This window comes from Capricornis sumatraensis, chromosome 4 (genome assembly GCF_032405125.1).
Source record: "Capricornis sumatraensis isolate serow.1 chromosome 4, serow.2, whole genome shotgun sequence".
NCBI classification, from domain to species: Eukaryota; Metazoa; Chordata; class Mammalia; order Artiodactyla; family Bovidae; genus Capricornis; species Capricornis sumatraensis.
Window position 1 is genome coordinate 130,444,982 of NC_091072.1, and position 25,769 is coordinate 130,470,750.

At 37.1% G+C, this 25,769-nt stretch overlaps 1 protein-coding gene across 1 annotated transcript in view; it reads left to right on the plus strand.

The window, feature by feature from the left end:
- SOX5 (SRY-box transcription factor 5) overlaps positions 1 to 25,769 on the plus strand; it is an 837,625-nt gene that overhangs the window by 706,987 nt on the left and 104,869 nt on the right. The window contains exon 10 of the mRNA XM_068970546.1: positions 4,159 to 4,244. Within this exon, the coding sequence (XP_068826647.1) occupies positions 4,159 to 4,244 (86 nt within the window). The remainder of the gene's footprint in view (positions 1 to 4,158; positions 4,245 to 25,769) is intronic.

A 25,769-nucleotide genomic window follows, 5' to 3' on the forward strand; every position in this document is an offset into this window, starting at 1 on the left:
CTTAAATTCAAGATATATGCTGAGCACTTTCAAATTTCTGTCTCCTATGTGGATTACTCCTCTAAAATCCTAACATGTTTATCAAGTTTCTCAATGAACACCTCTACATGGAGACTGATAGTTATTTCAGGCTTGAAATGTCCAAAAGAGAACTCTTTATTCTTTCCCCTTCATTTTCCTCACAGATAGTCCCAACCTGGCAGTTTTATTTACATCTGTGTTTGCAAATCCAACAAATAGTTCCACTTCCTAATCAACTGTCCAGTGAAAAACCTGGGAAGAATCTTTCAGTCTTTTATAACTCTCATATGTAAACAATCATTAGGTCTTACCAGTTTTGCTTCTTAAATACAGCTTGACCTTCTCCAGTATTCTTTATTCGAACATCACCACCCTAATCTGAATCATCATCATATATTATATAGAGTTCTGCATTTTTTATTATTGATGACAGCTTCAAACCTCTAGCCCAAGGGGGTTTACTCAACCCATCTTTTTTTCCATGTTCATGGTTTCTTTTTCCCAGTAGGACAAAATTTAGATTCTTTATGTTGTTCTGTTCAGTTCAGTTCTGTCACTCAGTCGTGTCCGACTCTTTGCGACCCCATGAAATGCAGCACGCCAGGCCTCCCTGCCCATCAGCAACTCCCGGAGTTCACCCAAACTCACGTCCATCGAGTCCGTGATGCCATCTAGCCAGCTCATCCTCTGTCGTCCCCTTTTCCTCCTGCCCTCAATCTCTTCCAGCATCAGAGTCTTTTCCAAAGAGTCAACTCTTCGCATGAAGTGGCCAAAGTATTGGAGTTTCAGCTTTAGCATCATTCCTTCCATAGAACACCCAGGGCTGATCTCCTTCAGAATGGACTGGTTGGATCTCCTTGCAGTCCAAGGGACTCTCAAGAGTCTTCTCCAACACCACAGTTCAAAAGCATCAATTCTTTGACTCTCAGCCTTTTTCACAGTCCAACTCTCACATCCATATATGACTACTGGAAAAACCATAACCTTGGCTAGACGGACCTTTGTTTGCAAAGTAATGTCTCTGCTTTTGAATATGCTGTCTAGGTTGGTCATAACTTTCCTTCCAAGGAGTAAGCGTCTTTTAATTTCATGGCTGTAATCACCATCTACAGTGATTTTGGAACCCCGAAAAATAAAGTCTGACACTGTTTCCACTGTTTCCCCATCTATTTGCCATGAAGTGATGGGATCAGATGCCATGATCTTCATTTTCTGAATATTGAGCTTTAAGCCAACTTTTTCACTTTCCTCTTTCACTTTCATCAAGAGGCTCTTTAGTTCTTCACTTTCTGCCATAAGGGTGGTATCATCTCCACATCTGAGGTTATTGATATTTCTCCCGGCAATCTTGATTCCATCTTGTGCTTCATCCAGTCCAGCGTTTCTCATGATGTACTTTGCATATAAGTTAAATAAGCAGAGTGACAATATACAGCCTTGACATACTCCTTTTCCTATTTGGAACCAGTCTGTTGTTCCATGTCCAGTTCTAACTGTTGCTTCCTGACCTGCATATAGATTTCTCAAGAGGCAGTTCAGGTGGTCAGGTATTCCCATCTCTTTTAGAATTTTCCACAGTTCATTGTGATCCACACAGTCAAAGGCTTTGGCATAGTCAATAAAGCAGAAATAGATGTTTTTCTGGAACTCTCTTGCTTTTTCAATGATCCAATGGATGTTGGCAATTTGATCTCTGGTTCCTCTGCCTTTTCTAAAACCAGCTTGAACATCTGGAAGTTCACAGTTCATGTATTGCTGAAGCCTGGCTTGGAGAGTTTTGAGCATTATTTTACTAGCGTGTGAGATGAGTGCAATTGTGTGGAAGTTTGAGCATTCTTTGGCATTGCCTTTCTTTGTGATTAGAATGAAAACTGACCTTTTCCAGTCCTGTGGCTACTGCTGAGTTTTCCAAATTTGCTGGCATATTGAGTACAGCACTTACACAGCATCATCTTTCAGGATTTGCAACAGCTCAACTAGAATTCCATAACCTCCACTAGCTTTGTTCGTAGTGATGCTTTATAAGGCCCACTTGACTTCACATTCCAGGATGTCTGGCTCTAGGTGAGTGATCACACCATCGTGATCATCTTGGTTGTGACGATCTTTTTTGTACAGTTCTTCTGTGTGTATGTTTATATTGTACATAAAGTCATACACAATCTGGCCTCTGATTCCCTCTCCAGTCCCATTTATCTCTACTTCCCTGCCTGTAGTCTATACTTACAGTTCAGGAACTTAGCTATGATATAACACTCCCATTTGACCTTGAGTCTTATTGAAAATTATTTTCCTTCCTGAAATGCTTCCCTTCTTTGCCTAGCTTGCTTTCACTTCATTCATGTTTCAGCTTAAACATGACTTCATCCTAGAGGGTGTCTCTGATCTTTTAGCCTGGGTTTGAGGTACCCACAGTATAGTCCATAGCATTGTATGTGTAACTTTTACTTTGTTTTATACTAATTGAGTTATTCTTTGTCTTTTTCTCCCATTAAGCTGTAAAACCACATCAGGGGAAATAAATTCAGGTATTTTGAAGCCTGAAACATGTAATTTTGGGGACTGTATTTAAAAATAAAAATATAGAAATTACATATATATATATTTATATATATGATCTACATTATAGGCTTCCCTGGTGGCTCAGTGGGAAAGAATCAGCCCACAGTCCCTGTGTAGGGAAGACCCCCTGGAGGAGGGCACCGCAGTCCTCTCTAGAATTCTTACCTGGAGACTCCCATGGACAGAGAAGCCTGGAAGGCTGCAGTGCCTGGGGTTGCAAAGAGTCAGACACGACTCAAGTGACTGAGCACACATACGCATGGTCTACCTTATATACATATATATATATACACAAAGTAAAGAAAAAAATACTTCTTTATAAAAAGGATCACAACAAAGTAAAAACTTAAGGAAGCTGACAGATATGAAAACATATGACCCTGTGAACACACTGCTAGGAGCCCTTTCTAGAACCCAAAGCTTAAGCTTCATTAAATTTCCAGTAAATACACCTCTTGACATGAGTCTTCTTGAAAGCTCCATTTCTAGTGTCAACAGCAGTGTTTAACATAAATCAGGTACTCAATAAATATTTTTGAATGAATTATTAACCGAGTTATTTGCAGTTATATTTCTATACATTTGACATTCAACAAGTTTTTCACAAATTATAGTTCTACAAAAAGCTTTATATATTAGAAAATTGTTCTTACCGTTATTATTTTCCATTTTGCTACAGTTTCATTTCAAATGACTAATAATGTACATGTCTGTTAGCATATCACCGGGCTTTGTGCAGATATCCATTGTACCTCTTTATTGAGTGGAAAAAAATTTTTATTTGCATCAAAAAATCTCCTATAATGTGTGTATATATGTATAGATGTTTGTGTATATCTGTGTTTTTATAGATCATCTGTATTAAAACTTTAATTTTTAATTGCTTAAATTTTTTAGTTTTTTAGGTATTCCCATAAACAGAAAGCCTTTGGGGAAAACCACCTATATTATTCTTCTTTTACAGTATATTTTTTAAACATTTGTCTCTGGAAATAAAGATAACTAGTACTTTACATGACTTTAAAAAATGCATCAGATTTTTTCTTTATATGAGTTTGTCCATGGAACATTATTTAAGAGGTTATTTGAATCAAGACAGTAACATAGCATTCAAAAGATAAGCTGCTTGGCCTAAATATTGAGAGTTTAGTTTGTTAAAGTAAAATTAAGTTTAGTTAAATTCTTTTTATAATAGCATTTTAAATTTGCTGAGGACTTGGTGTGCTCATATCAAGATTATCAGGTGTGATGTGTGTGTGTGTGCGTGTATGTGTGTGTGCGTGTGTTATAAAGTGCAGCCCTCTGATCAATACGCACTTTTTCCTCCCATTTTCCTAAATACATCATGAAAAAAGGATGAGGTTTCCGCCTTAATTGCTTGTGCCTTTTATTCACATTCCTCTCTCAGCCAGAATTGTGAAAAGAGTGTTAGTAAAAAGCTGCACAATAGAGCTTTTCATTAGGCCTAGGCAAGGCACACAAAAGAAGGCTTTTGGAAAGAGTGAATGCATGAGTTTAATTTGCAGGTGGAGAGTAGATAAAAGGTGCTGACGCCTCTATTATTCTCTTACGTAGGTGACCCTTACCCTGTACAGCTGATCCCAACTACCATGGCAGCTGCTGCCGCGGCAACACCGGGCTTAGGCCCACTCCAACTGCAGGTAAGTCAGGAGACAATACACCGGAGACAAAGGTTAAGTAAATATCGAAAACAGCTATTACCCTGTTAACGCAGAATATAACTGACTACGGATATTTGCCTCACACTTTTTTGTTTTTGAATTTATGTGTACTGATTCTCAACCCAAAGTTGTTTTTTTTTTATTTTTAGTCCTGTTTTCTGTATTAAAGATAACTTGTAATTTTTTTATTGCCTGATATGATTTACCAAAATGAGCTGTAGTTTTACTTTGATTACTGTATGTCATAATTTCATCACAGAATGGTCTTCATCAAGATAAAAAGAAGTCAAAAGCTACAAAAGATACTCAGATACTTACAGATCAAGATAGCTTAACAAAAATTACATTTAAAATTGTTTAAGATGCTCAGTATTTTTGAAGCACTCTGTAGATATCTTTATTTTCCTGCTCATGCCAGCTCAGTTGGATAAGCAAGAATAAGTAGACCAAATAAGTAGATGCCTAAATGAATACAACTTTATCACAACATCCACTTTTTTTGGCCCAGCAGAAGCTATATTCCCATCTATCCTTGAATGTCAGTGATAACTCTGTCAGATGCCCAAGTGATTTTAGAAATTTTGCCTCTAGAGTTGGAAAGAATATCAATTAAATTCTATTAAAGGTATCTTCCATTAACTGTTTAAATCTTTCAGTCAGCATCCTCTCACCCTCATTTCTGTTTGGGACTTTATAGTTACACAGTTAATGGGAATAACAAATCATCTAATAATAGGATTAATCTCCCCTTGTGAGAAGTGTTATATTTTCCTTTGCCTGAAAGACACAGTATGCTGGTAAAGTCAAGCATGAAGCACTCATGCTTTATAAAATTAAGTTGTATTCATGAAAGTGCATTGTCATGATAGATGACCTTAGCCTATAAGGAAAATACAGTTTAAATTGTAGCATCAAAAGACAGATGCATCTGGTCAGCACAGGGAATCGTCAGAAGACGTGGTGGGCTTCTGAGAAACTGGTTGAGTCTCACAGGAGGGGAACACAGGAGGAGCTGAGACATACTGTGTTCTACAGAGGTTAATAACAGTCATTCCTATTCTACCTTTTCTCCAAAAAACACTGCAGTGTGAGTTTCTGTTTCTTTGAGCTGGAAATAACTTTAGGAAGTGTTGGAACCATGGGGACAATAAAAGTAACAACATTTGTTATCCTTTGAAATCTGAAAAATAACTACAATACAGAGAAGTGGCTATAATAGGTAAAACTAAAAAGAGTAGTGGGATTAAAGGAAGAGGGAAGAATATCCAGCAATAGATTTGAATGTGGAAAATAGGAGTTTTAGAGACCTAGGCTGTCAGTTTTCAAAACAAATTAGATATTCTCATTTCCTTTCACCATTGGATCAGTGATGAGAGGGAACACAGGCAAGCTGGAGGTATCGCCTATGTTTCATTGTTATATGCCAGTAGAAACCAGCTTTGCTAGGTAACAGTCCGAACTTACACTTTTCTAAAAAGAATAGTATTAGAATATTTTTACACAAATTAAGTTTTATTTCTGCCCTTATGATATGATATCAGATTCCCTTAAAATGTAAGTATATGAAAACTGTGTTTATCACAAAACAAGGAAAAAGACACCAAACATGTTTGCTTTTGCTTCAGCTATGGTAAAGAATCTGCCTTCCAATGCAGGAGATGCAAGAGATGCAGGTTCGATCCCTAGGTTAGGAAGATCCCCTGGAGGAGGAAATGGTAACCGACTCTAGTAGTTTTACCTGGAGAATTCCACAGACAGAGAAGCCTGGTGGTCTACAGTCTGTGGGGTCACAAAGAGTCAGACATGACTGAGCACAGCACAGGGCAGGGCAACTATAATTTGATCTATAAAGGGGATAAAGATACTTTATGTAAGGTGGCTTTGTACTCATTAAAATATATGAATTTTAGTTAGGAACTCAATTTGGGCTTACCAGGTGGCACTAGTGGCTAAGAATCCACCTGTCAATGCAGCAGATGGAAGAGACACAGTTAGATCCCTGTGTTGGGAAGACCACCTAGAGGAGGAAAAGGCAACCCACTCCAGTATTCTTGGCTGGAAAATTCCATGGGCAAAGGAGCCTGGCGGGCTACAGACCATGGGGTAGCAAAGAGTTGGACATGATTGAGTGATTGAGCACATACAAACCAACAATGTGGAACAATAAGAAAGTTAGTAATCTCACCTTTTCATGATAAGCCGTTAACTTCTATCAAAACACCAATACACACACACACACACACACACACACACACATGCATCTTTTTGCTTGTGATTAAAAAAAAGTACTCAAATCCAAATACGTATTTCAAGCACATGTCATAGCAGAGAGTCTGGCTTTTCTTTGAAGTGGATACTCTCACCTTTGCTCAGGTGCCTACACCAGCCTACTTTTCTACTCCTGTTCCTAGCACGATATTCACAGATCCATAACTTCAGCATTCCCCAGAGCTGCGAAGGAGACCTGCATACTCTTCCTTCCCTTGCATTAAAACAGCATCCAAATTCTTTTTTTCTCCACAGACCTTCTCAGACAGGGCAGGGAAAAGCTCCCTACAATGTCTAGGCAGTAGTCTTCTCTTAATCCTAACCCAACGTTCACTCCAGTCTTGTGAACCTACTTCTGTGAAGCTTCATCTCAATGGAGTATAATATATGAGCCAGTTGTAATTTTCTCCAAACTTTGCTTTTAATTATACTGATAAATCTCCATTTTTCCATCACTTAATGGTACCTGGAGTAGACTTCATCACTTCGAGTCCCTTTCAGTAACTAAGATTATCTTTCTTTTATGGAAATTCAGTCCCATGTTCTTATGCTAGTTCCCTGGTAAGGCTTTCATACAAAGATTAACTCATTTAATTCTTATTGCAACACTGTGTATTATGTCTTAATAAGTCTATTTGACAAGAAAACTGGGTCACAGAGTCCAATATCCATGGTTTTAAAACAATTTTATATGTTTTTCCAAAAACAGGAGATTTTATTTTAAACATTAGAGATGTTGCCCTTCTTTAGACATTTGCTTATAACTCAGTAATAAAATTATGACAGTAAGGCTGATTAATTGGTACTCATACAAACCCTATATATGCATTGCAATACTGAAGGAAATAGGACTCATAAGGACAGCTGTTTACGTCAGACTCTGAGTTTTCTATTTCATAACTCTTTACACAGATATGTGTTGATTCAGGCTTCTCTTTTTGAACATCTAGATCTAAGAAAGGACCCTATAAATATATTTCTACTCACAGTTGACACTGTTTACCTACCATTCATTTTCCTTTGAAATTATCTTTTGTGCATAATTGTTCACACTTGGAAAATAATAAGTAAAACCAATAGCCAAGACCTTTATTAAAGAAGAAATAATGTGAAGTACAATAGTCTTAAAAGACAAGCAAAATAACATGTTTTAAATTAGACCACTATTTATTACTTAAATATCACTTCAAGTTCCTGGATAAAATAAGAAAATATTTTTCATACAGTAGGAAATACTTTGGGATTCCGTGGTGGCTCAGATGGTAAACAATCTGCTTGCAATGCAAGAGATCCAGGTTTGATCCCTGGTTTGGGAAGATATCCTGGAGAAGGAAATAGCAACCCACCCAAATATTCTTGCCTGGAGAATCCCATGGATAGAGGAGCCTGGTGGGCTATAGTCCATGATGTCACAGAGTCAGATGCTAGTGTCCAACTAACACTTTCACTTTCATGAAATACTTTACATTAAAAAATCACCTTACTATATATACATTGTAGGAGCAATTAAAATAGTCTCTGTGCATGCATGGTCATTCGGTTATGTCCAACTCTTTGTGACTCTATGGACTGTAGTCCACCAGACTCCTCTGTCCATGGGATTCTCCAGGCAAGAATACTGGAGTGGGTTGCCATTTCCTTCTCCAGGATATCTTCCCAACCCAGGAATCGAACCCACGTCTCCTGTGCGTCTCCTGCATTGCAGGCAAATTCTTTATCACTGAGCCACCAGGGAAGCCCCTAGAATAGTCTAAGTCTTGTCAAATATTTATTTTTATTTTTATAGAGAAATATGAGTAAGAAAAATGACAATCTGAGTTCTGTATAAAACATACAAATTAACATGTTGTGCTCAGGCACCATTTTATTTATTTCTATTATAACAAAATATCTGTCCTTATTTCCTCTGAGCCTTTTCATAAGCTTTTAAGCCTTTCCTGGGTTTCAGATCCATATATCCAACTATTTGTTGGCAACTAAGAGGAAACATAGATGTTTACACGCACAATAAACCGACTACAAAATGGACCTGACCACTTATCTTCCTTGACCCCTGACCTGCTCATTCTTTGATCTTAGCAAATGGCTCCATTCCATCTGTTTCTTAACCCTGGAAAGCATGAGCACCATCTTTAACTTTTCTTCCTTTTTCCTCTGGACCTGTACATTCATTATCTTTCTATTCATTCCACCTACTTAAATACATCAGTCATCTGTTTGTTTTTTTTTTTTCTTTTTTGCATATTAACTGTCACTCTGTGAATCTTGCTACCCTCCTAGCTTGCATAATTAACACTAGTAGCCCTGGACTGAAGCAACTTAGCAGCAGCAGCAGCAGCAGCAGCCCCTGAACTGGCCTTTCAGTCCTCATTTTGCCCTCTTCAACACACTCTGTCCTGTATACTTTTGTCAGAATGATCTTTATGATTCTGATCATGGCCTTCTCCTACTTAAATACCTTGAATTACATGGTGTTTTCAAGTTCTCTCTCCCTTCTGAATCTTTACAGGTGGTATTTTCTCTCTGGGGAACCCTATCACCCACCTTTTTTTACCAAGCCAACTCCTACTTATCCCTGAGATTGCAAATGAAAGCCTCACTTTTTCAAGGAGGTCATCATTGTCTTCAGGTCTGGATTAATGTAGCTTTTATGTATGCCTAGAGTACACTGTATTTTCCCTCTCATGGCACTTGTGGAAAATGTTCTAAATCCTACTTTTTGGCTACTACCAGATGGCATAATCTATGAAGTGATTGACTCACCCATCATTTGCACTTAACCACGTACTTGAAGTATTTAAGGGACTTAATAAGTATTTAAGAAACTAAAGGATAAAGAATTAGTCTTAACATTACACTTAAATTATGTATCATTAACTCGCTACTCTTCTTTATAATAGTGGACTTGAGCTGAATATTAATGATTAATTTCCCATATAAATTAATATCCATCTTTGTGGAAACTCTACGTGCCTAGTACCTTGTTTGGCACTGCACTGTTTAAAAATTGCATTGATCATAGTTCTGCTCTACGGCTTATTCATTGTGCTCCAGCTAACTAGATCGTTTGCTGTCCCTTGACTTGCCAGGGTATGCTCTCACTTTAGAGTTTTACATTACCTGTCCCCCTGCCTTGGAAGGCTAATTCACTTCATTCAGGAATTTTCTCTAATGTCCCCTCTAGTAGTCTTGGTCTAAGTAACCTCTTCAAATCATAAAATAACTCTCCCAGAGATACCACACTTCTGTTTCCCTTATTCTGCTTTTTTTTTTCTAAAGCACTAGTCATCTTCAAACATACTATATAACTTGCATAGTATGTTCCTTTTTTATTATCTGCCTATTTCAAATAATGGGGGGAATGTCATGTTGTTGTTGTTGAACAATAATGTATCTCAAGTGCTTGGGAAAAGTAGGTGGTATTCAGTACATAGTAATCAAATGAAGAAACTATCGTAAGCTAATGGTCATCATCATTTTTAACAAGATAACAAAGCAGTATATGTTTAATTTCTGGAATAAATGATATTAATTTAGATACCATGGAACAGTATGTTTTCTCAACCCTTATTAAAAGATTCTTAGTATATGAGAAAGCCATAGCTCTCTCTCTTCTTTTCCTTCCTCATTTTATCTTATTTATAAACATGGGCTGCTGAATAAAGAATGTGTTTTAGCATTTATTACAGTTTATATAATTCATTTACATCATAATTTGTGAGAAAAAACAAAGATTTCAACATTAGTTTATGTCTACGTTGTTTGTTAACATATGTACAGACGTACATAGGAATATGAATTGCTAGAGGTGCGTTTGACTCAGTAGGACTCACTGTGGCAATACAACACTGAAGGGAATTCTTTCCAAATAGTGGAGAGATGTATTCTCAACATGCTAACTAGCCAATTAGCAATCTCATATACTCTTTACCCCATTCTCTTTTTTCTTCCCCTTCTCTTTTTTCCTTTCCCCTTCTTCAAACTACTTATTTTTCTTCCAAAAGCCGAGGATGCCTTTTGATATTTGTTCTCCTAATATTATCTTTTTTAAAGGAGGGATATTAACTTACATAGAAAACTAATCTACCTTCATTTTACTTTAAGAAGTGAATATAATTATTTAAGCAAAATAAACTTACGTTTTGAATCTTTTAGACATTTGTGACTAGATAAAATCAGTTAAGCAAATTGTCTATAATTAATGAAACCAGATGATGGCAATAGTCCATGTAACAGTTAGTTCTCATATTTATTGTCATTAATTTGCATTTTACTTAATGGGCATCATGAACTTTGAAATAAATAGTAAGAATTGTAGTGTAGTATCCTATTTCTGTTTTTTAAATTAGGTTTTTAAGATTGGAAATTAGAAGGAAATATTTATCCACTTATTTCTCACTTTATAAATACCATATTTGTGTTGGCCAAGATGGTTGCCACCTGTTCTACCTATAGGAAGCCAAAAATGTCGACTCCAACCAGTGATTAATAATCCTAAGCAGGGGAAAAAAGGTTGAAATTCTTTATGGATGTACATATTTTACTCAACTGAACAGCAATTCCAGAAATTTTATTAAATTAATTTACCTTTTACTGATTTTAGTAGGATTATTTTTAAAGTGCATAATAATATTTTTGGAATAAACACTCAAACTTACAAGTTGTCATAAATGAAATCCCATAGAGCTACAGTTCCAGCAACCCCTAATATCAGTAGCATGCATCCTCCAAGATACAGAAAATGATAGATGACATGTGATCAGAGGAGAGAATGAATTATATAGAATATCAACTAAAATCAATCTTTTTTTTCCTAGCTATCAAAGGTACATGGAAGTCATGGCAGAAATGGCTTCAGTTTCTCTCTGGCCAAAGGTAGCAACAAGATAGATGTGGATGAAAAAATGAAGTTCATCTTTTTATCAACCTCCTGCCAGTCTCTGAAGGAGGTCAATAATTATGACAGGACACAGACAAATGCTTCATATTTCCCAGAGCGCTATAGTGACTGAGCATGTCTTCATGTGTCTGACCAAAGAAACGCCCAGAAAATCAATAAGGAAGTAATAACCGTATGGAGAGGTCCAGACATGAGGCTTTTTACCTTCTTACTGAGGGAATTGCTTACAAGATTAATTCTTGTAAAGTACTCATCTTTATCTGCCTAGATGCTCTACTATTCAGTTTATCTCTCAGGTCACCATCTTTTCCACACAGGGTGGAAAATAATCAACTGCTCTTCATTTCAGTCGCAAGCCTGGTGTGTTGTTTGCTGTTGGACTTCTGTCTGCATGAGTGAGTTTTCTTGCAGGTTAAAAGAATGAATTCCCTCCTTTCCTCTCTCTTCGACCCTGAGCCTGCAGGGCAGACAGACAGAAGCACACATATGATTAATACAGCACAGCTGCAAGTGTGAGTCATTTGCATATGTATTAATAGAGGCAAAAAAAAAAAACCCAACAACAATTAAATTATATACAGAGACATTCTGCATACTAAAGAACTTATGTAAATAGGCCTGAAGAAGTGCAGCCAACATTTCCCTTGACTTCTCCAAGCCCATATGGGCTAGAGTCAGAACCCAGCAGTGTTCAAGAATCTCCTTTAAGGAAAAACCTGGTAGGAGCTGCATCCATAGTTATTACCACCCCTAGGGTTCCCGGGAGCTGTTTGACATTTGCACAATGGAGACAGTACTGGCAGTGTCTTTTCCACACTATTCCTGTATTGCCTTGTTTCCAGCAGTTTCATGGTGTTTCATTACGTGCCAGCAGAAACATCAGTACACATGCGCTTTTCCACACTATTCCATTTATTGTAATGACCAATTAAATGGTAAACTTTAAAACTGTATTTGAAGTTCTCCCATTGACTATACTTAAGTAATATAAATGATTTCTCAATGCCAGGTTTCCTGGTCACAAGTTCATGCCCATTCCTCGATGGCATTCTGTGTTCCCTTAATGTTTCTAAGCTATATATAAAAGGATTGCTAGGGTCAAGGCCAACAGTAGATGCAATCCTAGAAACAACACCCGTTTGTTGTAATTTTGAAAGTGTACAGGTTTTTTGTTTTATCAAGAAAAACAGAAATACCCTATTCTCTAGTTTTGGTTATATATAAGAAGGAAGAGAAACTAAAATTCTTCAGATTCACAGATTGTATTTATATTAGAAATCAGGTCCTTAAACATAATTGTCAGTTTAGATTATGTTACTTTAATTTACTCAGGAATGTCTTATGAAGACAAATTCAACCTTAGAAGTATAAGTAAAAGTTATCGGTTGAATGGCATCACCAACTTGACGAACATGAGTTTGAGCAAGCTCCATGAGTTGGTAATGGACAGGGAAGCTTGGTGAGCTGCAGTCCATGGGGTCACAGAGAATTGGACGTGACTCAGTGAACTGAACTGAAAAGTTATTGCTTAATAGAAACGATAAGAATCTTGAGCCTAAGGAACCCAAATGAAGAGAGATGCTCCTTAAGAGAAACAAACCTTGGTTTTGGTACCAGAAAATTGTTGAACATTATCCACAAATATGGATAATATTTGGATGATTAAATCTCAAGCATGCAGCTGGAATATGTAAATTATATTGCATATAACAGGTAAACATAAGGCAGAAGTCTTCATAGTTAATTAATTTTATACAGGAAAGCTTAGTCTCTTAGCAGGCAAAGAAAACTTAGTCTCTCAGCAGGCAATAATTAGAGGAAAAATAACAGACTAAAGCAAAAAAATTTATTATTATATTAAGGCATTGTCTTCAGTATTTTGAGTCATTGATACTTAATGAGAGGCAGTGTAATATAATGGTTAAAAGTGTGGTTAAAATGGTTTAAAACCACAGCCATCTGTGCCTTAAATCATGGTTCTGCTGTTTACTGCCTCTGTGATTCTGGGCAAGTTACCTAACCTCTCCATGTTTTAGTTTTTGTTGTCTGTAAACTGTGGATATAAATGATATGTTATTGTGAGGATTAAATGAGGTAATATACAGATAGTGCTTAGGGCAATAATAGAATTAATTATAATTTATCAAATACTTTGTCCTAAGTAATAATAAATGCTTGGTATTGTTAGTTGATTGGGCTTCCCAGGTGGCACAGTGGTAAAGAATCCTGAGTACACACACGCATTATTAGTTGATTAATATTATTAGCTGGTATTAAACTAATTTTTATGGCTTAAAAAAGGCAGCCTTGCAAAGGAAGACTGGGCACACTTTAAAAATGTTTTAAAATTTATTTTTGTATGCACTGAGTCTTCGTTGCTGCATGCTGTCTTTCTCTAGTGGCAGCAAGTAGGGACCACTCTGTTTCTCTTTGAGTGGCTTCTCTTGTTGCCGAGCACAGGCTCTAGGGCACATGGGCTCACTAGTTTTGGCACTTGGGCTGAGTTACTCTGCCATGTGTGGAATCCTCCCAGACCAGGGATCAAACCCATGTTTCCTGCATTGGCAGGTGAATTCTTAACCTGTACCACCAGGAAAGTCCAGCATACTTTTCTTATTGTAGATTTATTGTGCAGTTCAGCATCTAAAGCAAGTTAATAAAATTGAAACCTATTGTCTTATTTACAAGGAAATGATTTCTGTCCCCTGTGTGATATAATTTTAAGGCCCATCACAAGAATCTATAGGAAGCAATGAGTTTAATTATTCAAAAAAAAAGCCGAGTAGTTACTTGGAGTATAGATCTGTGGTTTGCTATTGCTCATTCTTTATCTCAATATTTGTATCTATAAAATGACAATAATGCCTCCTGTCAATCCTATTTTTCCATGCATGTAATGCAAATGAATTGTCTCTGTGAGCTGCCAGCAACTATTCTAAATAAATGGCTTATAAAATTTAAAATAAGTTATTTACATAGATGCTTTTAAGGTAATAATTTATTTTAAAATAAATGATATAAATATTTTTCTGGTATAACTCTTCAGAGCGTACACTTCTTGAAATATATTAATAGAATATTTTCTAAAACATCTATCTCTTATTCTGTCCCCTCATTGTAGGGCTAAACTGTTTCTCAGGGTTTCCCAGGGAGCTCAGTGGTTAAGAATCCATCTGTCAGTGCAGGAGATACGAGTTCGATCCCTGGATTGGGAAGATACCCTGGAGAAGGCAATGGCAATCCACTCCAGTGTTTTTGCCTGGAAAGTCCCATGGATAGAGGGGCCTAGCTCTCTAGGCCATGGGGTCGCAAAGAGTCAGACATTACTGAGCAACACACAAACACATACACACACAAACTTTTCATTAGTTTCTTTAAGGAAATAGTTCCTATGTTTTCAAACTTGAATGTGGAAGCAAATTATTTCATAAACCCCACAGTATCCTGTAAATTTTATTTACTCAGCAAATATTTATTCTTTGTAAGTGACTTAGCATCATACAGAATGCAAAGATAAATTAGCTAAAAATTCTTAAAGGATCATAGAGGAGCTTGAAATATAAGAGAATGAATGACATGCAAAAATGGAATAGAATTTGAAGAAAGTCGTATACCCTCCTGTCCTACTCCTATTTGAAATAAAATGGACCTCAAAGACCTGTAAAAGCAATTGTTTCAAACTGTTCACAAGAGTCTAAGTGGCTCCCACCACCATCAAACAGTACCATTCACTTTTATTTGTTTTATAGATTGAATTCTACTGGCTGAGATTGTTTGAATAAAAGATTCTCCTGCTAAAACAGAATTTAAAAAACCATCCTTCTATTGCAGCTCTTGAATATTATTGATGAGGTAATTTAGACTTTAAATAGTGACCTGGATAAATCAGACATTAACAGAAGTGTGCCTGGAATCCTGGCAGCTGAAAGCTAAATCTAGCTTCTTCCCGTTGTTCCATGGAATCCTTAAAAATAAATGCATACATTCATGTATATTATTTTTAAGTTGTTTTGTATAAAAGGAGGGGAGAAAAATTGATATTTTTGCATTTAGACCATTAAATTAAGGATGCATAAAACAATGGGTAGGATTTGCATACTAGAAACAATAGCAACCTTCTGAATTGCTTTCATTTTGCTGAGTTCACTGATTGTGCTCTGTGAATTAATTCTTTTGTGAAAAGCTATTGAAAGATCAAGGAATTCAGAAAACAAAACAACAGAGAAGCGTGTTGTTTCATATCTATTTTTTCATAAAAGGTTCAAAGTAAGATTGTTTACATCACAGGTCTTGTTGATAGTTTATTTGGTTCTTAGAAGAAAGACAGTATTCAAAAGTTGATTGTATAATAATGCAGATAAGATTTTGCACTGATGAATGAAGTGTTCTGAAAGAAAGACCAAGGAGAAAAACTGTTACAATATTGAGCTACATTTGGTTGGCAAGGATCTTTGTAAGACTTGAAAATAGATCCCTATTCGATTCCTTCAGATAAAAAGCGTAAGCCAGCCCAGCATATTTCAAAGTTACTGTTTCCTGTGGAAGTTCCTCAGAATTGTTCTGCCAAACCGATGGTTTGAAAAGAAACGGGAGGAGGGAAAGAACCTTTAATTATTCCATCTTTCTTAATCCTGACCTTTCGCTTGATGCCATACCGCCTTTTTATCCCCAGTGGCTTCTTGGACAAAGGGAAGGGGACAGGAAGAAATGGAGGAACATACACAAAGTATGTTCCCCAACGATTTAGTGCGGTGGGCCAGCATAATTAATACCTCCAACATAGAAACTGCAAGTGTTCTCTCTTGCTGTTGCTATTCTAGAACTTCTTCAATGTAGAATGAAAAAGGTAATCGTAGTAGTTAAAATTGCAGTTACTTCCTTTTTGAAATGAGGCAGAACTACTGAAAATATTGTCTCTCCATCTATAATAGTTGCTTTACAATATCAAGTTTCCCTCTGAACTTTGACTCTATTGTACTCCACTATTACCACCCCATTCCATACTCTTGCCTGGAAAATCCCATGGATGGAGGAGCCTGGTAGGCTGCAGTCCATGGGGTCGCTAAGAGTCAGACACGACTGAGCGACTTCACTTTCACTTTTCACTTTCATGCACTGGAGAAGAAAATGGCAACCCACTCCAGTGTTCTTGCCTGGAGAATCCCAAGGACGGGGGAGCCTGGTGGGCTGCCGTCTCTGGGGTCGCACAGAGTCAGACACAACTGAAGCGACTTAGCAGCAGCAGCATACAACTCACAACTATGACTAGCTTTCCCCTGAAATTAGTTCTCTGGTTTTCAAGGAATATTAAATTGTTAGAAAGAGTATAGTTAAAACATTTGATTAATGGATAGAAGATAAGTCACAACATTGAATGATAGAAAAGAAGTAAAGGCCCTAACTTTTCATTGTTCAGTTCAGTTCAGTTCAGTCACTCAGTCGTGTCCAACTCTTTGCGACCCCATGAATTGCAGCACGCCAGGCCCCTCTGTCCATCACCAACTCCCGGAGTTCACCCAAAGTCTTGTCCATCGAGTCAGTGATGCTATCCAGCCATCTCATCCTCTGTCATCCCCTTCTCCTCCTGCCCCCAATCCCTCCTAGCATCAGAGTCTTTTCCAACGGGTCAGTTCTTTGCATGAGGTGGCCAAAGTATTGGAGTGTCAGCTTTAGCATCAGTCCTTCCAAATAACACCCAGGACTGATCTCCTTTAGAATGGACTGGTTGGATCTCCTTGCAGTCCAAGGGACTCTCAAGAGTCTTCTCCAACACCGCAGTTCAAAAGCGTCAGTCTTCGGCTCTCATCCTTCTTCACAGTCCAACCTTCACGTCCATACATGACCGCTGGAAAAACCATAGCCTTGACTAGACGGACCTTAGTCAGCAAAGTAATGTCTCTGCTTTTGAATATGCTATCTAGGTTGGTCATAACTTTCCTTCCAAGGAGTAAGCGTCTTTTAATTTCATGGCTGCAATCACCATCTGCAGTGATTTTGGAGCCCAGAAAAAATAAACTCTGCCACTGTTTCCACTGTTTCCCCATCTATTTGCCATGAAGTGATGGGACCAGATGTCATGATCTTAGTTTTCTGAACGTTGAGGTTTAAGCCATTTTTATTCTCATCTTAATTTGATTCATCTTACATCTGCTTTCTTTCCAGAGGAATTTTAAGTTAGCATGTTTCAGTGTCACCTTAGACACAAGCTACCATTAAATGCAGTATAAAACCAGAAAATATATAGTTTTCATGAGCTCAGTCTTTGCTCTGTAACCATTCAGTAATTTATAGGTATAGTAGTACAGTGATCAGTTAGATGACCTGATGACTTATGTTTTTTTCTTTTTTTTTTTCTTTCTTTAAAGCTTGTTCCTCAATTTGTAAAAAATAAATAAATAAATAAATAAAATTTAAAGTAACTTTTAAAATGTGTAAAATAAATCCTACAAATAAATAATATTTAAATGGTACTTATACTTTGATGAGGGCTTCCCTGGAGACATAGATGGTAAAAAATCTGCCTGCAATGTAGGAGACCCGGGTTTACTGCCTGGGTCGGGAAGATCCCCAGGAGGAGGAGATGGCAACCCACTCCAGTGGCATTCTGGAGAATCCCACAGACAGAGGAGCCTGGAGGGCTATGTCCATGGGTGGCAAAGAATTGAACATGGCTGAGCAACTTTGACTACAGTAAAATGGATTATGAGATTGAGCTCTAATGAATACCTCTTCATCTCAGTTTCTTTCCTTGTGAAATGTGATAATTTTGTTCCTTCATGATAAAGCTGTTGTGAGGATTAGAAGAGATACTGTGTTCAAGATGCTTAGTAGAGTATAAGCATAAGCATTTAGCCATCATTAGAGGCTCTTATCCTTGTCATTATATCCTGTATTCAGGGATTTCTCCACTATCAGAAATGAGTCCAACAAATTCTTCCATATTTTAAGTTAGCAAGTATTTTTCTAAGACACAGCAATTATGTTCTGTACTACAGAGGTGAAGGGCTTCCCTGGTGGCTCAGAGGTTAAAGTGTCTGCCTCCAATGCGGGAGACCCGGGTTCAATCCCTGGGTCAGGAAGATCCCCTGGAGAAGGAAATGGCAAGCCACTCCAGTATTCTTGCCTGGAGAATCCCATGGACTGAGGAGCCTGGTGGGCTGCAGTCCACGGGGTCACAAAGAGTCGGACACAACTGAGTGACTTTACTTACGGGCAAATGGAGTTATCCATCTCAATTTAAGTTGGTGTTGAATACACTCTTTGGGAGCCATGCCGTCATATTTAAAATAAGCTGAAAGTCTTTATGAAAATATCCTTAAGTATGAAAATCTTTCTTCTATATGTACAACTACACAGAAACTGTTTCAGTTCTTCCTAAAAATAATGTATCTCTCTATTTCTTTCCATTCCATAAGAGTTACTAGAATGTCTTTGCTTCTGTGACATTGATGATTATTTATGAATAGAACAGACTTTTCCTTTTGAAGGAGAAGCTCTATGTATGTTGATGGAAAGTTACAGTGTTTTGTTATAATGGGGAGAGTTTTCCAGCACGGCTGGATGGTGAGGGCATAATAATGGCATCCAAAGCAGTTGGTATGTCTTGATTATTCTAACCTCCCAAACTGCTCCCCAAATAGGGGATTAACAAATAAGGGTTCTGCTCTCAACCTGCTTCTAAAGTGATATGTGAGTCTGGTCTCAAGTGATTTAACCTGGCCAAATCTCAAAGTTATCTTATTTTTAATATGCTTGTGAGTATAGCTGTTCTACCTGTATATCATGGAAGAAAGGAGGAAGTGAAACAAAGAAAGCACTATGAAAGAAACTACAGCTGGAAATCCCCAGAAGGAGACTTTGCACCTTACAAGTGGCCTTCTCTGATTCGTGATACACTTGTTCATGTGCTGTCAAAGAAAACATGAGAAAGGTGCAGAGGCAACCATTGAGCGGATGCATTCAAAAGAAATGCTGTAGAAGCCTAAAAGGAGGAAAGCTAGCACCAAAGGTTTTGTTATTCTGTTACACCATCACGAAAGGAGAAGGAAGATGAGCAGGTCAGTCCATGGCTAGACCACCCAGTAGACAACCTAATCCCGGCCTTACACCAAGGAAAATAGGGCTGTGTGGAAATGTAGCCTAAAGTGGGGTCCACCTGCTGCTGTTGCTGTTAAGTCGCTTCAGTCGTGTCCGACTCTGTGCGACCCCATAGATGGCAGCCCACCAGGCTCGCCTGTCCCCGAGATTCTCCAGTGTTCTTGAGTGGGTTGCCATTTCCTTCTCCAATGCATGAAAGTGAAAAGTGAAAGTGAAGTCGCTCAGTCGTGTCCAACTCTTAGCGACCCCATGGACTGCAGCCCACCAGGCTCCTCCGTCCATGGGATTTGCCAAGCAAGAGTACTGGAGTGGGGTGCCATTGCCTTCTCCTGCTACTCCCATTCAAAAAGTCAATAAAGAAACAAGGTTGGTGAAAAGGAAAGTTTGTTTTATTTTGGATGCCAGTGGGAGAAGAGGGGAGAGACTCCTCTCCAAAGGCTGACTCCACCCCTCAACCCCCCTACTCTGACAACCAATGGGCTAGAGTCTTTATAGACAGACAGAGTGGATTACATGCAGAAACAGCACAGTCAGCTCTGACAGTCATCTTGAAATTGGTCATCAGCGGTCTGACTGATCAGTGTCATCTTGATTATTTTAAGTACAATTAATCTTCAGTGCCAGGCTCGGTTTGTTTCCATTTCTTGAGGCCAGTTCTCAGAATTGTGGCAACTTATGTCATGGTTACAGTCCAGTCATCATATAGTTAACGTCTTCCACCTGATAGGGATTTCAGTATCTGTAAGACAGCTCACAGGATATGGCTCAGAGTATTATCTATAGTCCTTGAGAAGGGAACTAAAAAGATCCTTAATTATGTTTAATGACTAATCTATTATTATTTGGTCTCCTTTGACGCTTTTCTGTTTGTTTCTACATGTTCTCACTTTTCTGATTAAACTTATTCTTTGGCTAAAATTTTTCCACGGACGAAAGGCAGGCTGAGGACATGGGGGACAAGGACCATACAGTTCTGCTCTATGTCAGAAATAAATAAATAAATAACAGTTTGACATTAAAAAGCTTCATAGCACTAATCAGAATCTGTGTTATTTTGAATGATACAGCCAAGTGGTTTGGCACTGTAAACATTTTAATCCTTAGGGATATTAAAGATTTTAAAATAGGAAGCTATTTTCAAAAATCTACCTCTTTTCCTCTTGGAAATCTGTCTCTCTTTTACTTTTATATCTTCCTGTTTCCCTGTTTCTTATCTTTTCTGCCATATATTTTTAGTTGCCACCCCTCTGTTAGTCCTTCTCTACCCGTCTTCCCCTTTTCTCTGTCCTTCAGTTTTTTCCTCCTCTCTCTTGTTTGTCAAGATCTGACACACTAGTTATCCTTTTATTCTCCCACAATTGTGAAAAATGGAGCTGCCATCTCCTTTAGAACTATTTGCTTGTTAGCTAAACAACTATAATAATAATCCAATGAGTCAAGAGTTTTAATTTTGAATACCAAATGGCAAGGATGGAGGCTATCAGAGCAAAATGTATCTGGGCTGATCTTTTCCGCCTAAATGGAAGATCTCCTGGAGAAGGAAATGGCAAACCACTCCAGTATTCTTGCCTGGAGAATTCCATGGGCAGAGGAGCCCAACAGGCTATAGTCCGAGTGATTACAAAGAGCCGGACACTACTGAGCATATGGAGGCATATTTGATAACATTCTAAATGATTGTAGAAGATACTAGCCTAGAGATATCTTCATCCATAATTCATCTTTTCTGTTAAAAAAGCCAAGTAATGCCATGAACACATCAATGATGGAGGCTTCCATTTAGACCATAACACCAACTCTTCCGAGATGAGGAAAAAATGTGGATTCTCTTGGAAAACAAAAGTATAGTGATGGAAACACAGCTCATTATTTTTATGGTAAGAAAGTACTGAACAATTGGTTTCTTAGCATCAGCTGAAACGGAAAGAATTGCTTTTTACTTTGTTTATTTAATAGTCTACTATCAGTACTTTATAATACTGTTATCTCAGATGGTGGGTGGTGACCCCTGGCTACCTCCTCTCCTGCACACTCACACCATTTATTATTCATTCTTTATGTGCATGTGGACATATGAAAGATAGAGATTAAGTCTAAGGGTTGTAGTGTTTTTAAAAATCTTTATAATCTATGAAAGAAAGAGTTAGTTGCTCAGTCATGTCCAACTCTTTACAGCCCCATGGACTGTAGGCCACTAGGCTCCTCTGTCCGATTATTATTATTATTTCAATTAGTATTCCAGTTATTTAAATTATTATTATAACTGTTTAGCTAATAAATTGTTTAGGTAATGAACATATAGTTCCAAAGAAGATAGCAGTTCCTTCTCCAGCAGATCTTCCCAACCCAGAGATCAAGCTCAGGTATCCTGTATTGCAGACAGATTCTTTACTGTCTGAGCCACCTGTTAGCAAATTCCCACTTTACCTTGATTTTTCTCTTGGGAAGGGAGGTCAGAATTATAAGAATGCTAAGTCAAAGTTGTTGAATAAGATCATTTTTTTCATATGTGTAATTGTATTATTTATTTTTTAATTTATAAAAAACATGCAGTACATTTGACTATATTTGGGGTACACAGTTCCATGAGTTTTAGCCACTACCACTATTAGAACAAACAGTAAAAAATCTGCCTGCAGTGAGGAGACCTGAGTTCGATGCCTGGGTGGGAAGATCCTCTGGAGAAGAGAATAGCTACCCCTTCCAGTATTCTTGCTGGAGAATTCCATGGACAGTGGAACCTGGTGGGCTATAGTCAATGGGGTCACAAAGAGTCGGACACGACTGAGCAACTAACGCTTTCACTGTTAGGACACAAGACAATTCTATTACCTCTTCCTCCCCCACACACAATTCCTTTGGTTTCTGTAACCACCTAGGAAGGGAATTCTCTCGTCTCCTGCCTGGGAAATCTCAACCTTCATTGGTTGGACAGCTGAAGCCGAGAAAAGCCAACCTTCTTAGACTTCAACAACTGTTTTTACATTCCGTCCTTTCTAATATGGCTTTCTACTCTGTCTCTCTATTGTCCTTGAATTCAACATTTCTTTGTTCATACTCAAGAAAGTATACATTTAGTTTTTTTCTTTATATTAATGTCTCATCATATTTTGCTGCAGCTTGTGACTCAAAATTTTGCTAATCTTTATTCATCATATATATATTTTTATCATAGTAAAATGTACATGGCATAAAATTTGCCATTTTAACTACTTTTAAGGGTACAGTTCAGTGGCATTAAGTTCACTCACATTAAACAACCATCACCTCTGCTCATCTCTGAAACTACTCCATCATCACAATCTGAAAGTCCTTACCCATTTAACAATAACTTTCTGATTTTCCCATACCTCAAGCCCCAGGTGTAACCACTGTTCTACTTTTTGTCTCTGAATTATCTCTTCAGGATAACTCATATAAGTAGAGTCCTACAATATTCGGCCTTTTGTTTCTGGATTATTCATTTAGCACAGTGTCTTCAAGGTTCATCCGTGTTGTATGCATGTGTCAGAATTATCCTCCTTATCAAAACTGAATAATATTCTATTGTTTATATATACCTTGTAATAATATTCTATTATACTGTTTATGTGTACCACCTTTTTGTTTATCAGTTTATCTGTTGGTAGGTATTTGGGCTGTTTTTACATTTTGGCTATTGTGAATAATATGAACATGAATGTGCAAATATCTGTTCTAATCCCTGCTTTCAAACGTTTTGGGTATATCCTCAAAAGTAGGATTGCTGGATAATATGGTAATACTGTGCTTAATTTTTTAAGAAATTGACATAATGGCTTATAGAGACAATGCAGAAAGATTCCAATTTTTTCCATATCCTCACCAACATTTGTTATTTTTCTAGATAGCCATCCTCATGGGTGTGAGGTGGTATCACATTGTGATTTTGGTTTGCACTTCCCTAATGGGTAGTAATGTTGAGCATCATATCATGCACCTTATTAGCCATTTCTGTATCTTTAGATCCTTTTAATAGTACTCGTGGTAATTGATTCCTGAATCATTGCTTTTTCATTTTCCTCACTTTAAGTGGGTCTTTAATTAATATTTGTTGACTGAAAGAGGGACACATGAATGAATGAATGAATGAATGAGTAAAAGAATAATTACTTTTACCATTACTAACCAGAGTATTTATATCTCAGTACCCACTAGATTTGCTACCTGAGTCAGGTTTCTTAACTTTGCTAGGCTATATTTTCATAATCTGTAAGTGGGGTTACTAATACCTGCCCCATTGGATCATTATGTAGATGAAATACTGTGCAAAATACTTCTGAAACAGTGATATAGCAACATGAAATGAAAATTTGCTAATAAAAATGTTAATTAATAAGTATCTGTTTAAGTTCTATAATACTTAAATGCTGAGTGTTTCTTTGCTGTTTACATCTTAGGAGTACCCTCTTAAAAGAATATACATCTTTTTAAAGCACAAATTTCATAGGAACTAGATCAGTATCTTCCAAGAGATGCTTGTTGACTAAATTAAAGAATGATGAATGAATGCATATGCACACACACATACACACACACATATTTTTAAGCTGCATTTGACCTGTGTGGCTTTTTTCCTTACTAACAGTGAATCCAAAATATTGTGTTGCCTCAAACTCTATTGGATTGTTATTTTAAAAAGTCATTAAATCTCTGGTAAAGTATTGAGTTAAAGGGAAAGAGTTAAAATTGGGTTTTGTTTGTTTTTATGGCTTAAAATGATAAGCTCTGGGTGATTTTTATTTAAATTTTGTGTCATACTTTTCCACCTCTATTGCATTAGTAACACAGTATCTCCTATCTCTATTAATAAAATAATAGTAATAATATTTACTAATTAAATTAATAAGGCTATAGTGCAGCATTTATAGAGGGTATTGTGATTCTTTCATTAAAGTTTGTGGCAAGTGTGATATACTAGAAAAGTACTGGGTCAATGGTAAGTCAATTTGATGTTGATAGACTTTAATGGGTAAATCCTCCCAATTATGTAAGAGGAAACACTACTGAAAAATGTGTTTCCTATACTAAAGTATTTTCACTTTAAATCAGATTGACTTTATCTTCATTTTTTTTTCAATCATCCTTTTAATTTTCAAACTGACTGAGATCTGAGGTTGGTGTTCACATACTGATTTCAACCAAATGTCGAGGTATAAGATCAGAAGAGGAATAAAAGATGGTAGAGATAAAAAAGAGAAATGTTAGATTTTTTTAAAAAAGCTAATTTGTCACTTCACTCATTGAGTATGAACTGAATAGACTTCTAACCCTTAAAATACTTTTTTCCCCTCTCTTTATTGCCTGGAATCTTAAGAGCTTTATCATTTGCAGTCATAAAATGAAAATATACACCAAACCCTCAAAGGGCAAGTATGAAATTAAATTATATTTGGGCAGCTGTAACCTTTTAAAACGATCAGATTCCAGTTAATGTATTTCTTCCTGTTCCAAGTGCTGCCATGGTGTTTGATGGTGGGAAGCAGTCCAAAGGGCATTGGGAGATAATAAATTCACTGTAAATTTCACCCCAAGGCATGTCTCAATACACCAAGGCCTCCATTTAGCAAGACTGACCTAAAACTCTTGTCACATCCAAAGGTCACTGAGGTTGGGGTTGGTGTGTCCCATCTATCTTTCCTTGATGTAAAGAATGACAGTTGAAACAGGACTGTGCTCATAAACAGTCATCTGAATATGAAAAAGACGCTCACTTTGGAGTAGGTGGGGAAAGTAAAGAGAGAACCATCTTTCACAGTGGGACTGGCAAATACTGTGCTTTTTGCAAAGTCAGCGAAGGGTTGACTTGATCTCATCACTTCTGTTTCAGAGCAGCCATTAGTTTGAAAGGAGCATTACTGGATTTGGTTGATTTAGAATCAGGTGTTTATCTCTCTTGCTTTTATTTATCTTTGTTTCCCAAAGCCTAGGGTGATTTTTAGTAAATATTTTTTAGATGAATGTAATATTTCCAACCTACTTTTACTTTAAAATAATACCCCTGATTTAAAGCTGTTCTCTTCAATTAAATTAATTTACAGGATGAACCAATGCATGTGAACAAATTAAGAGAAAAATTATTTTTTAAAAATGAAGCTTAATATAGTACTGAAATACAGTGTCGGGTTTTTTTTCCTCTATTGTCCACTTGATCATATCCTTTTTTATTGTGGTAAAATATGTAGAACAATAAAATTTATCATTTTAGTTTTTTTTAAGTA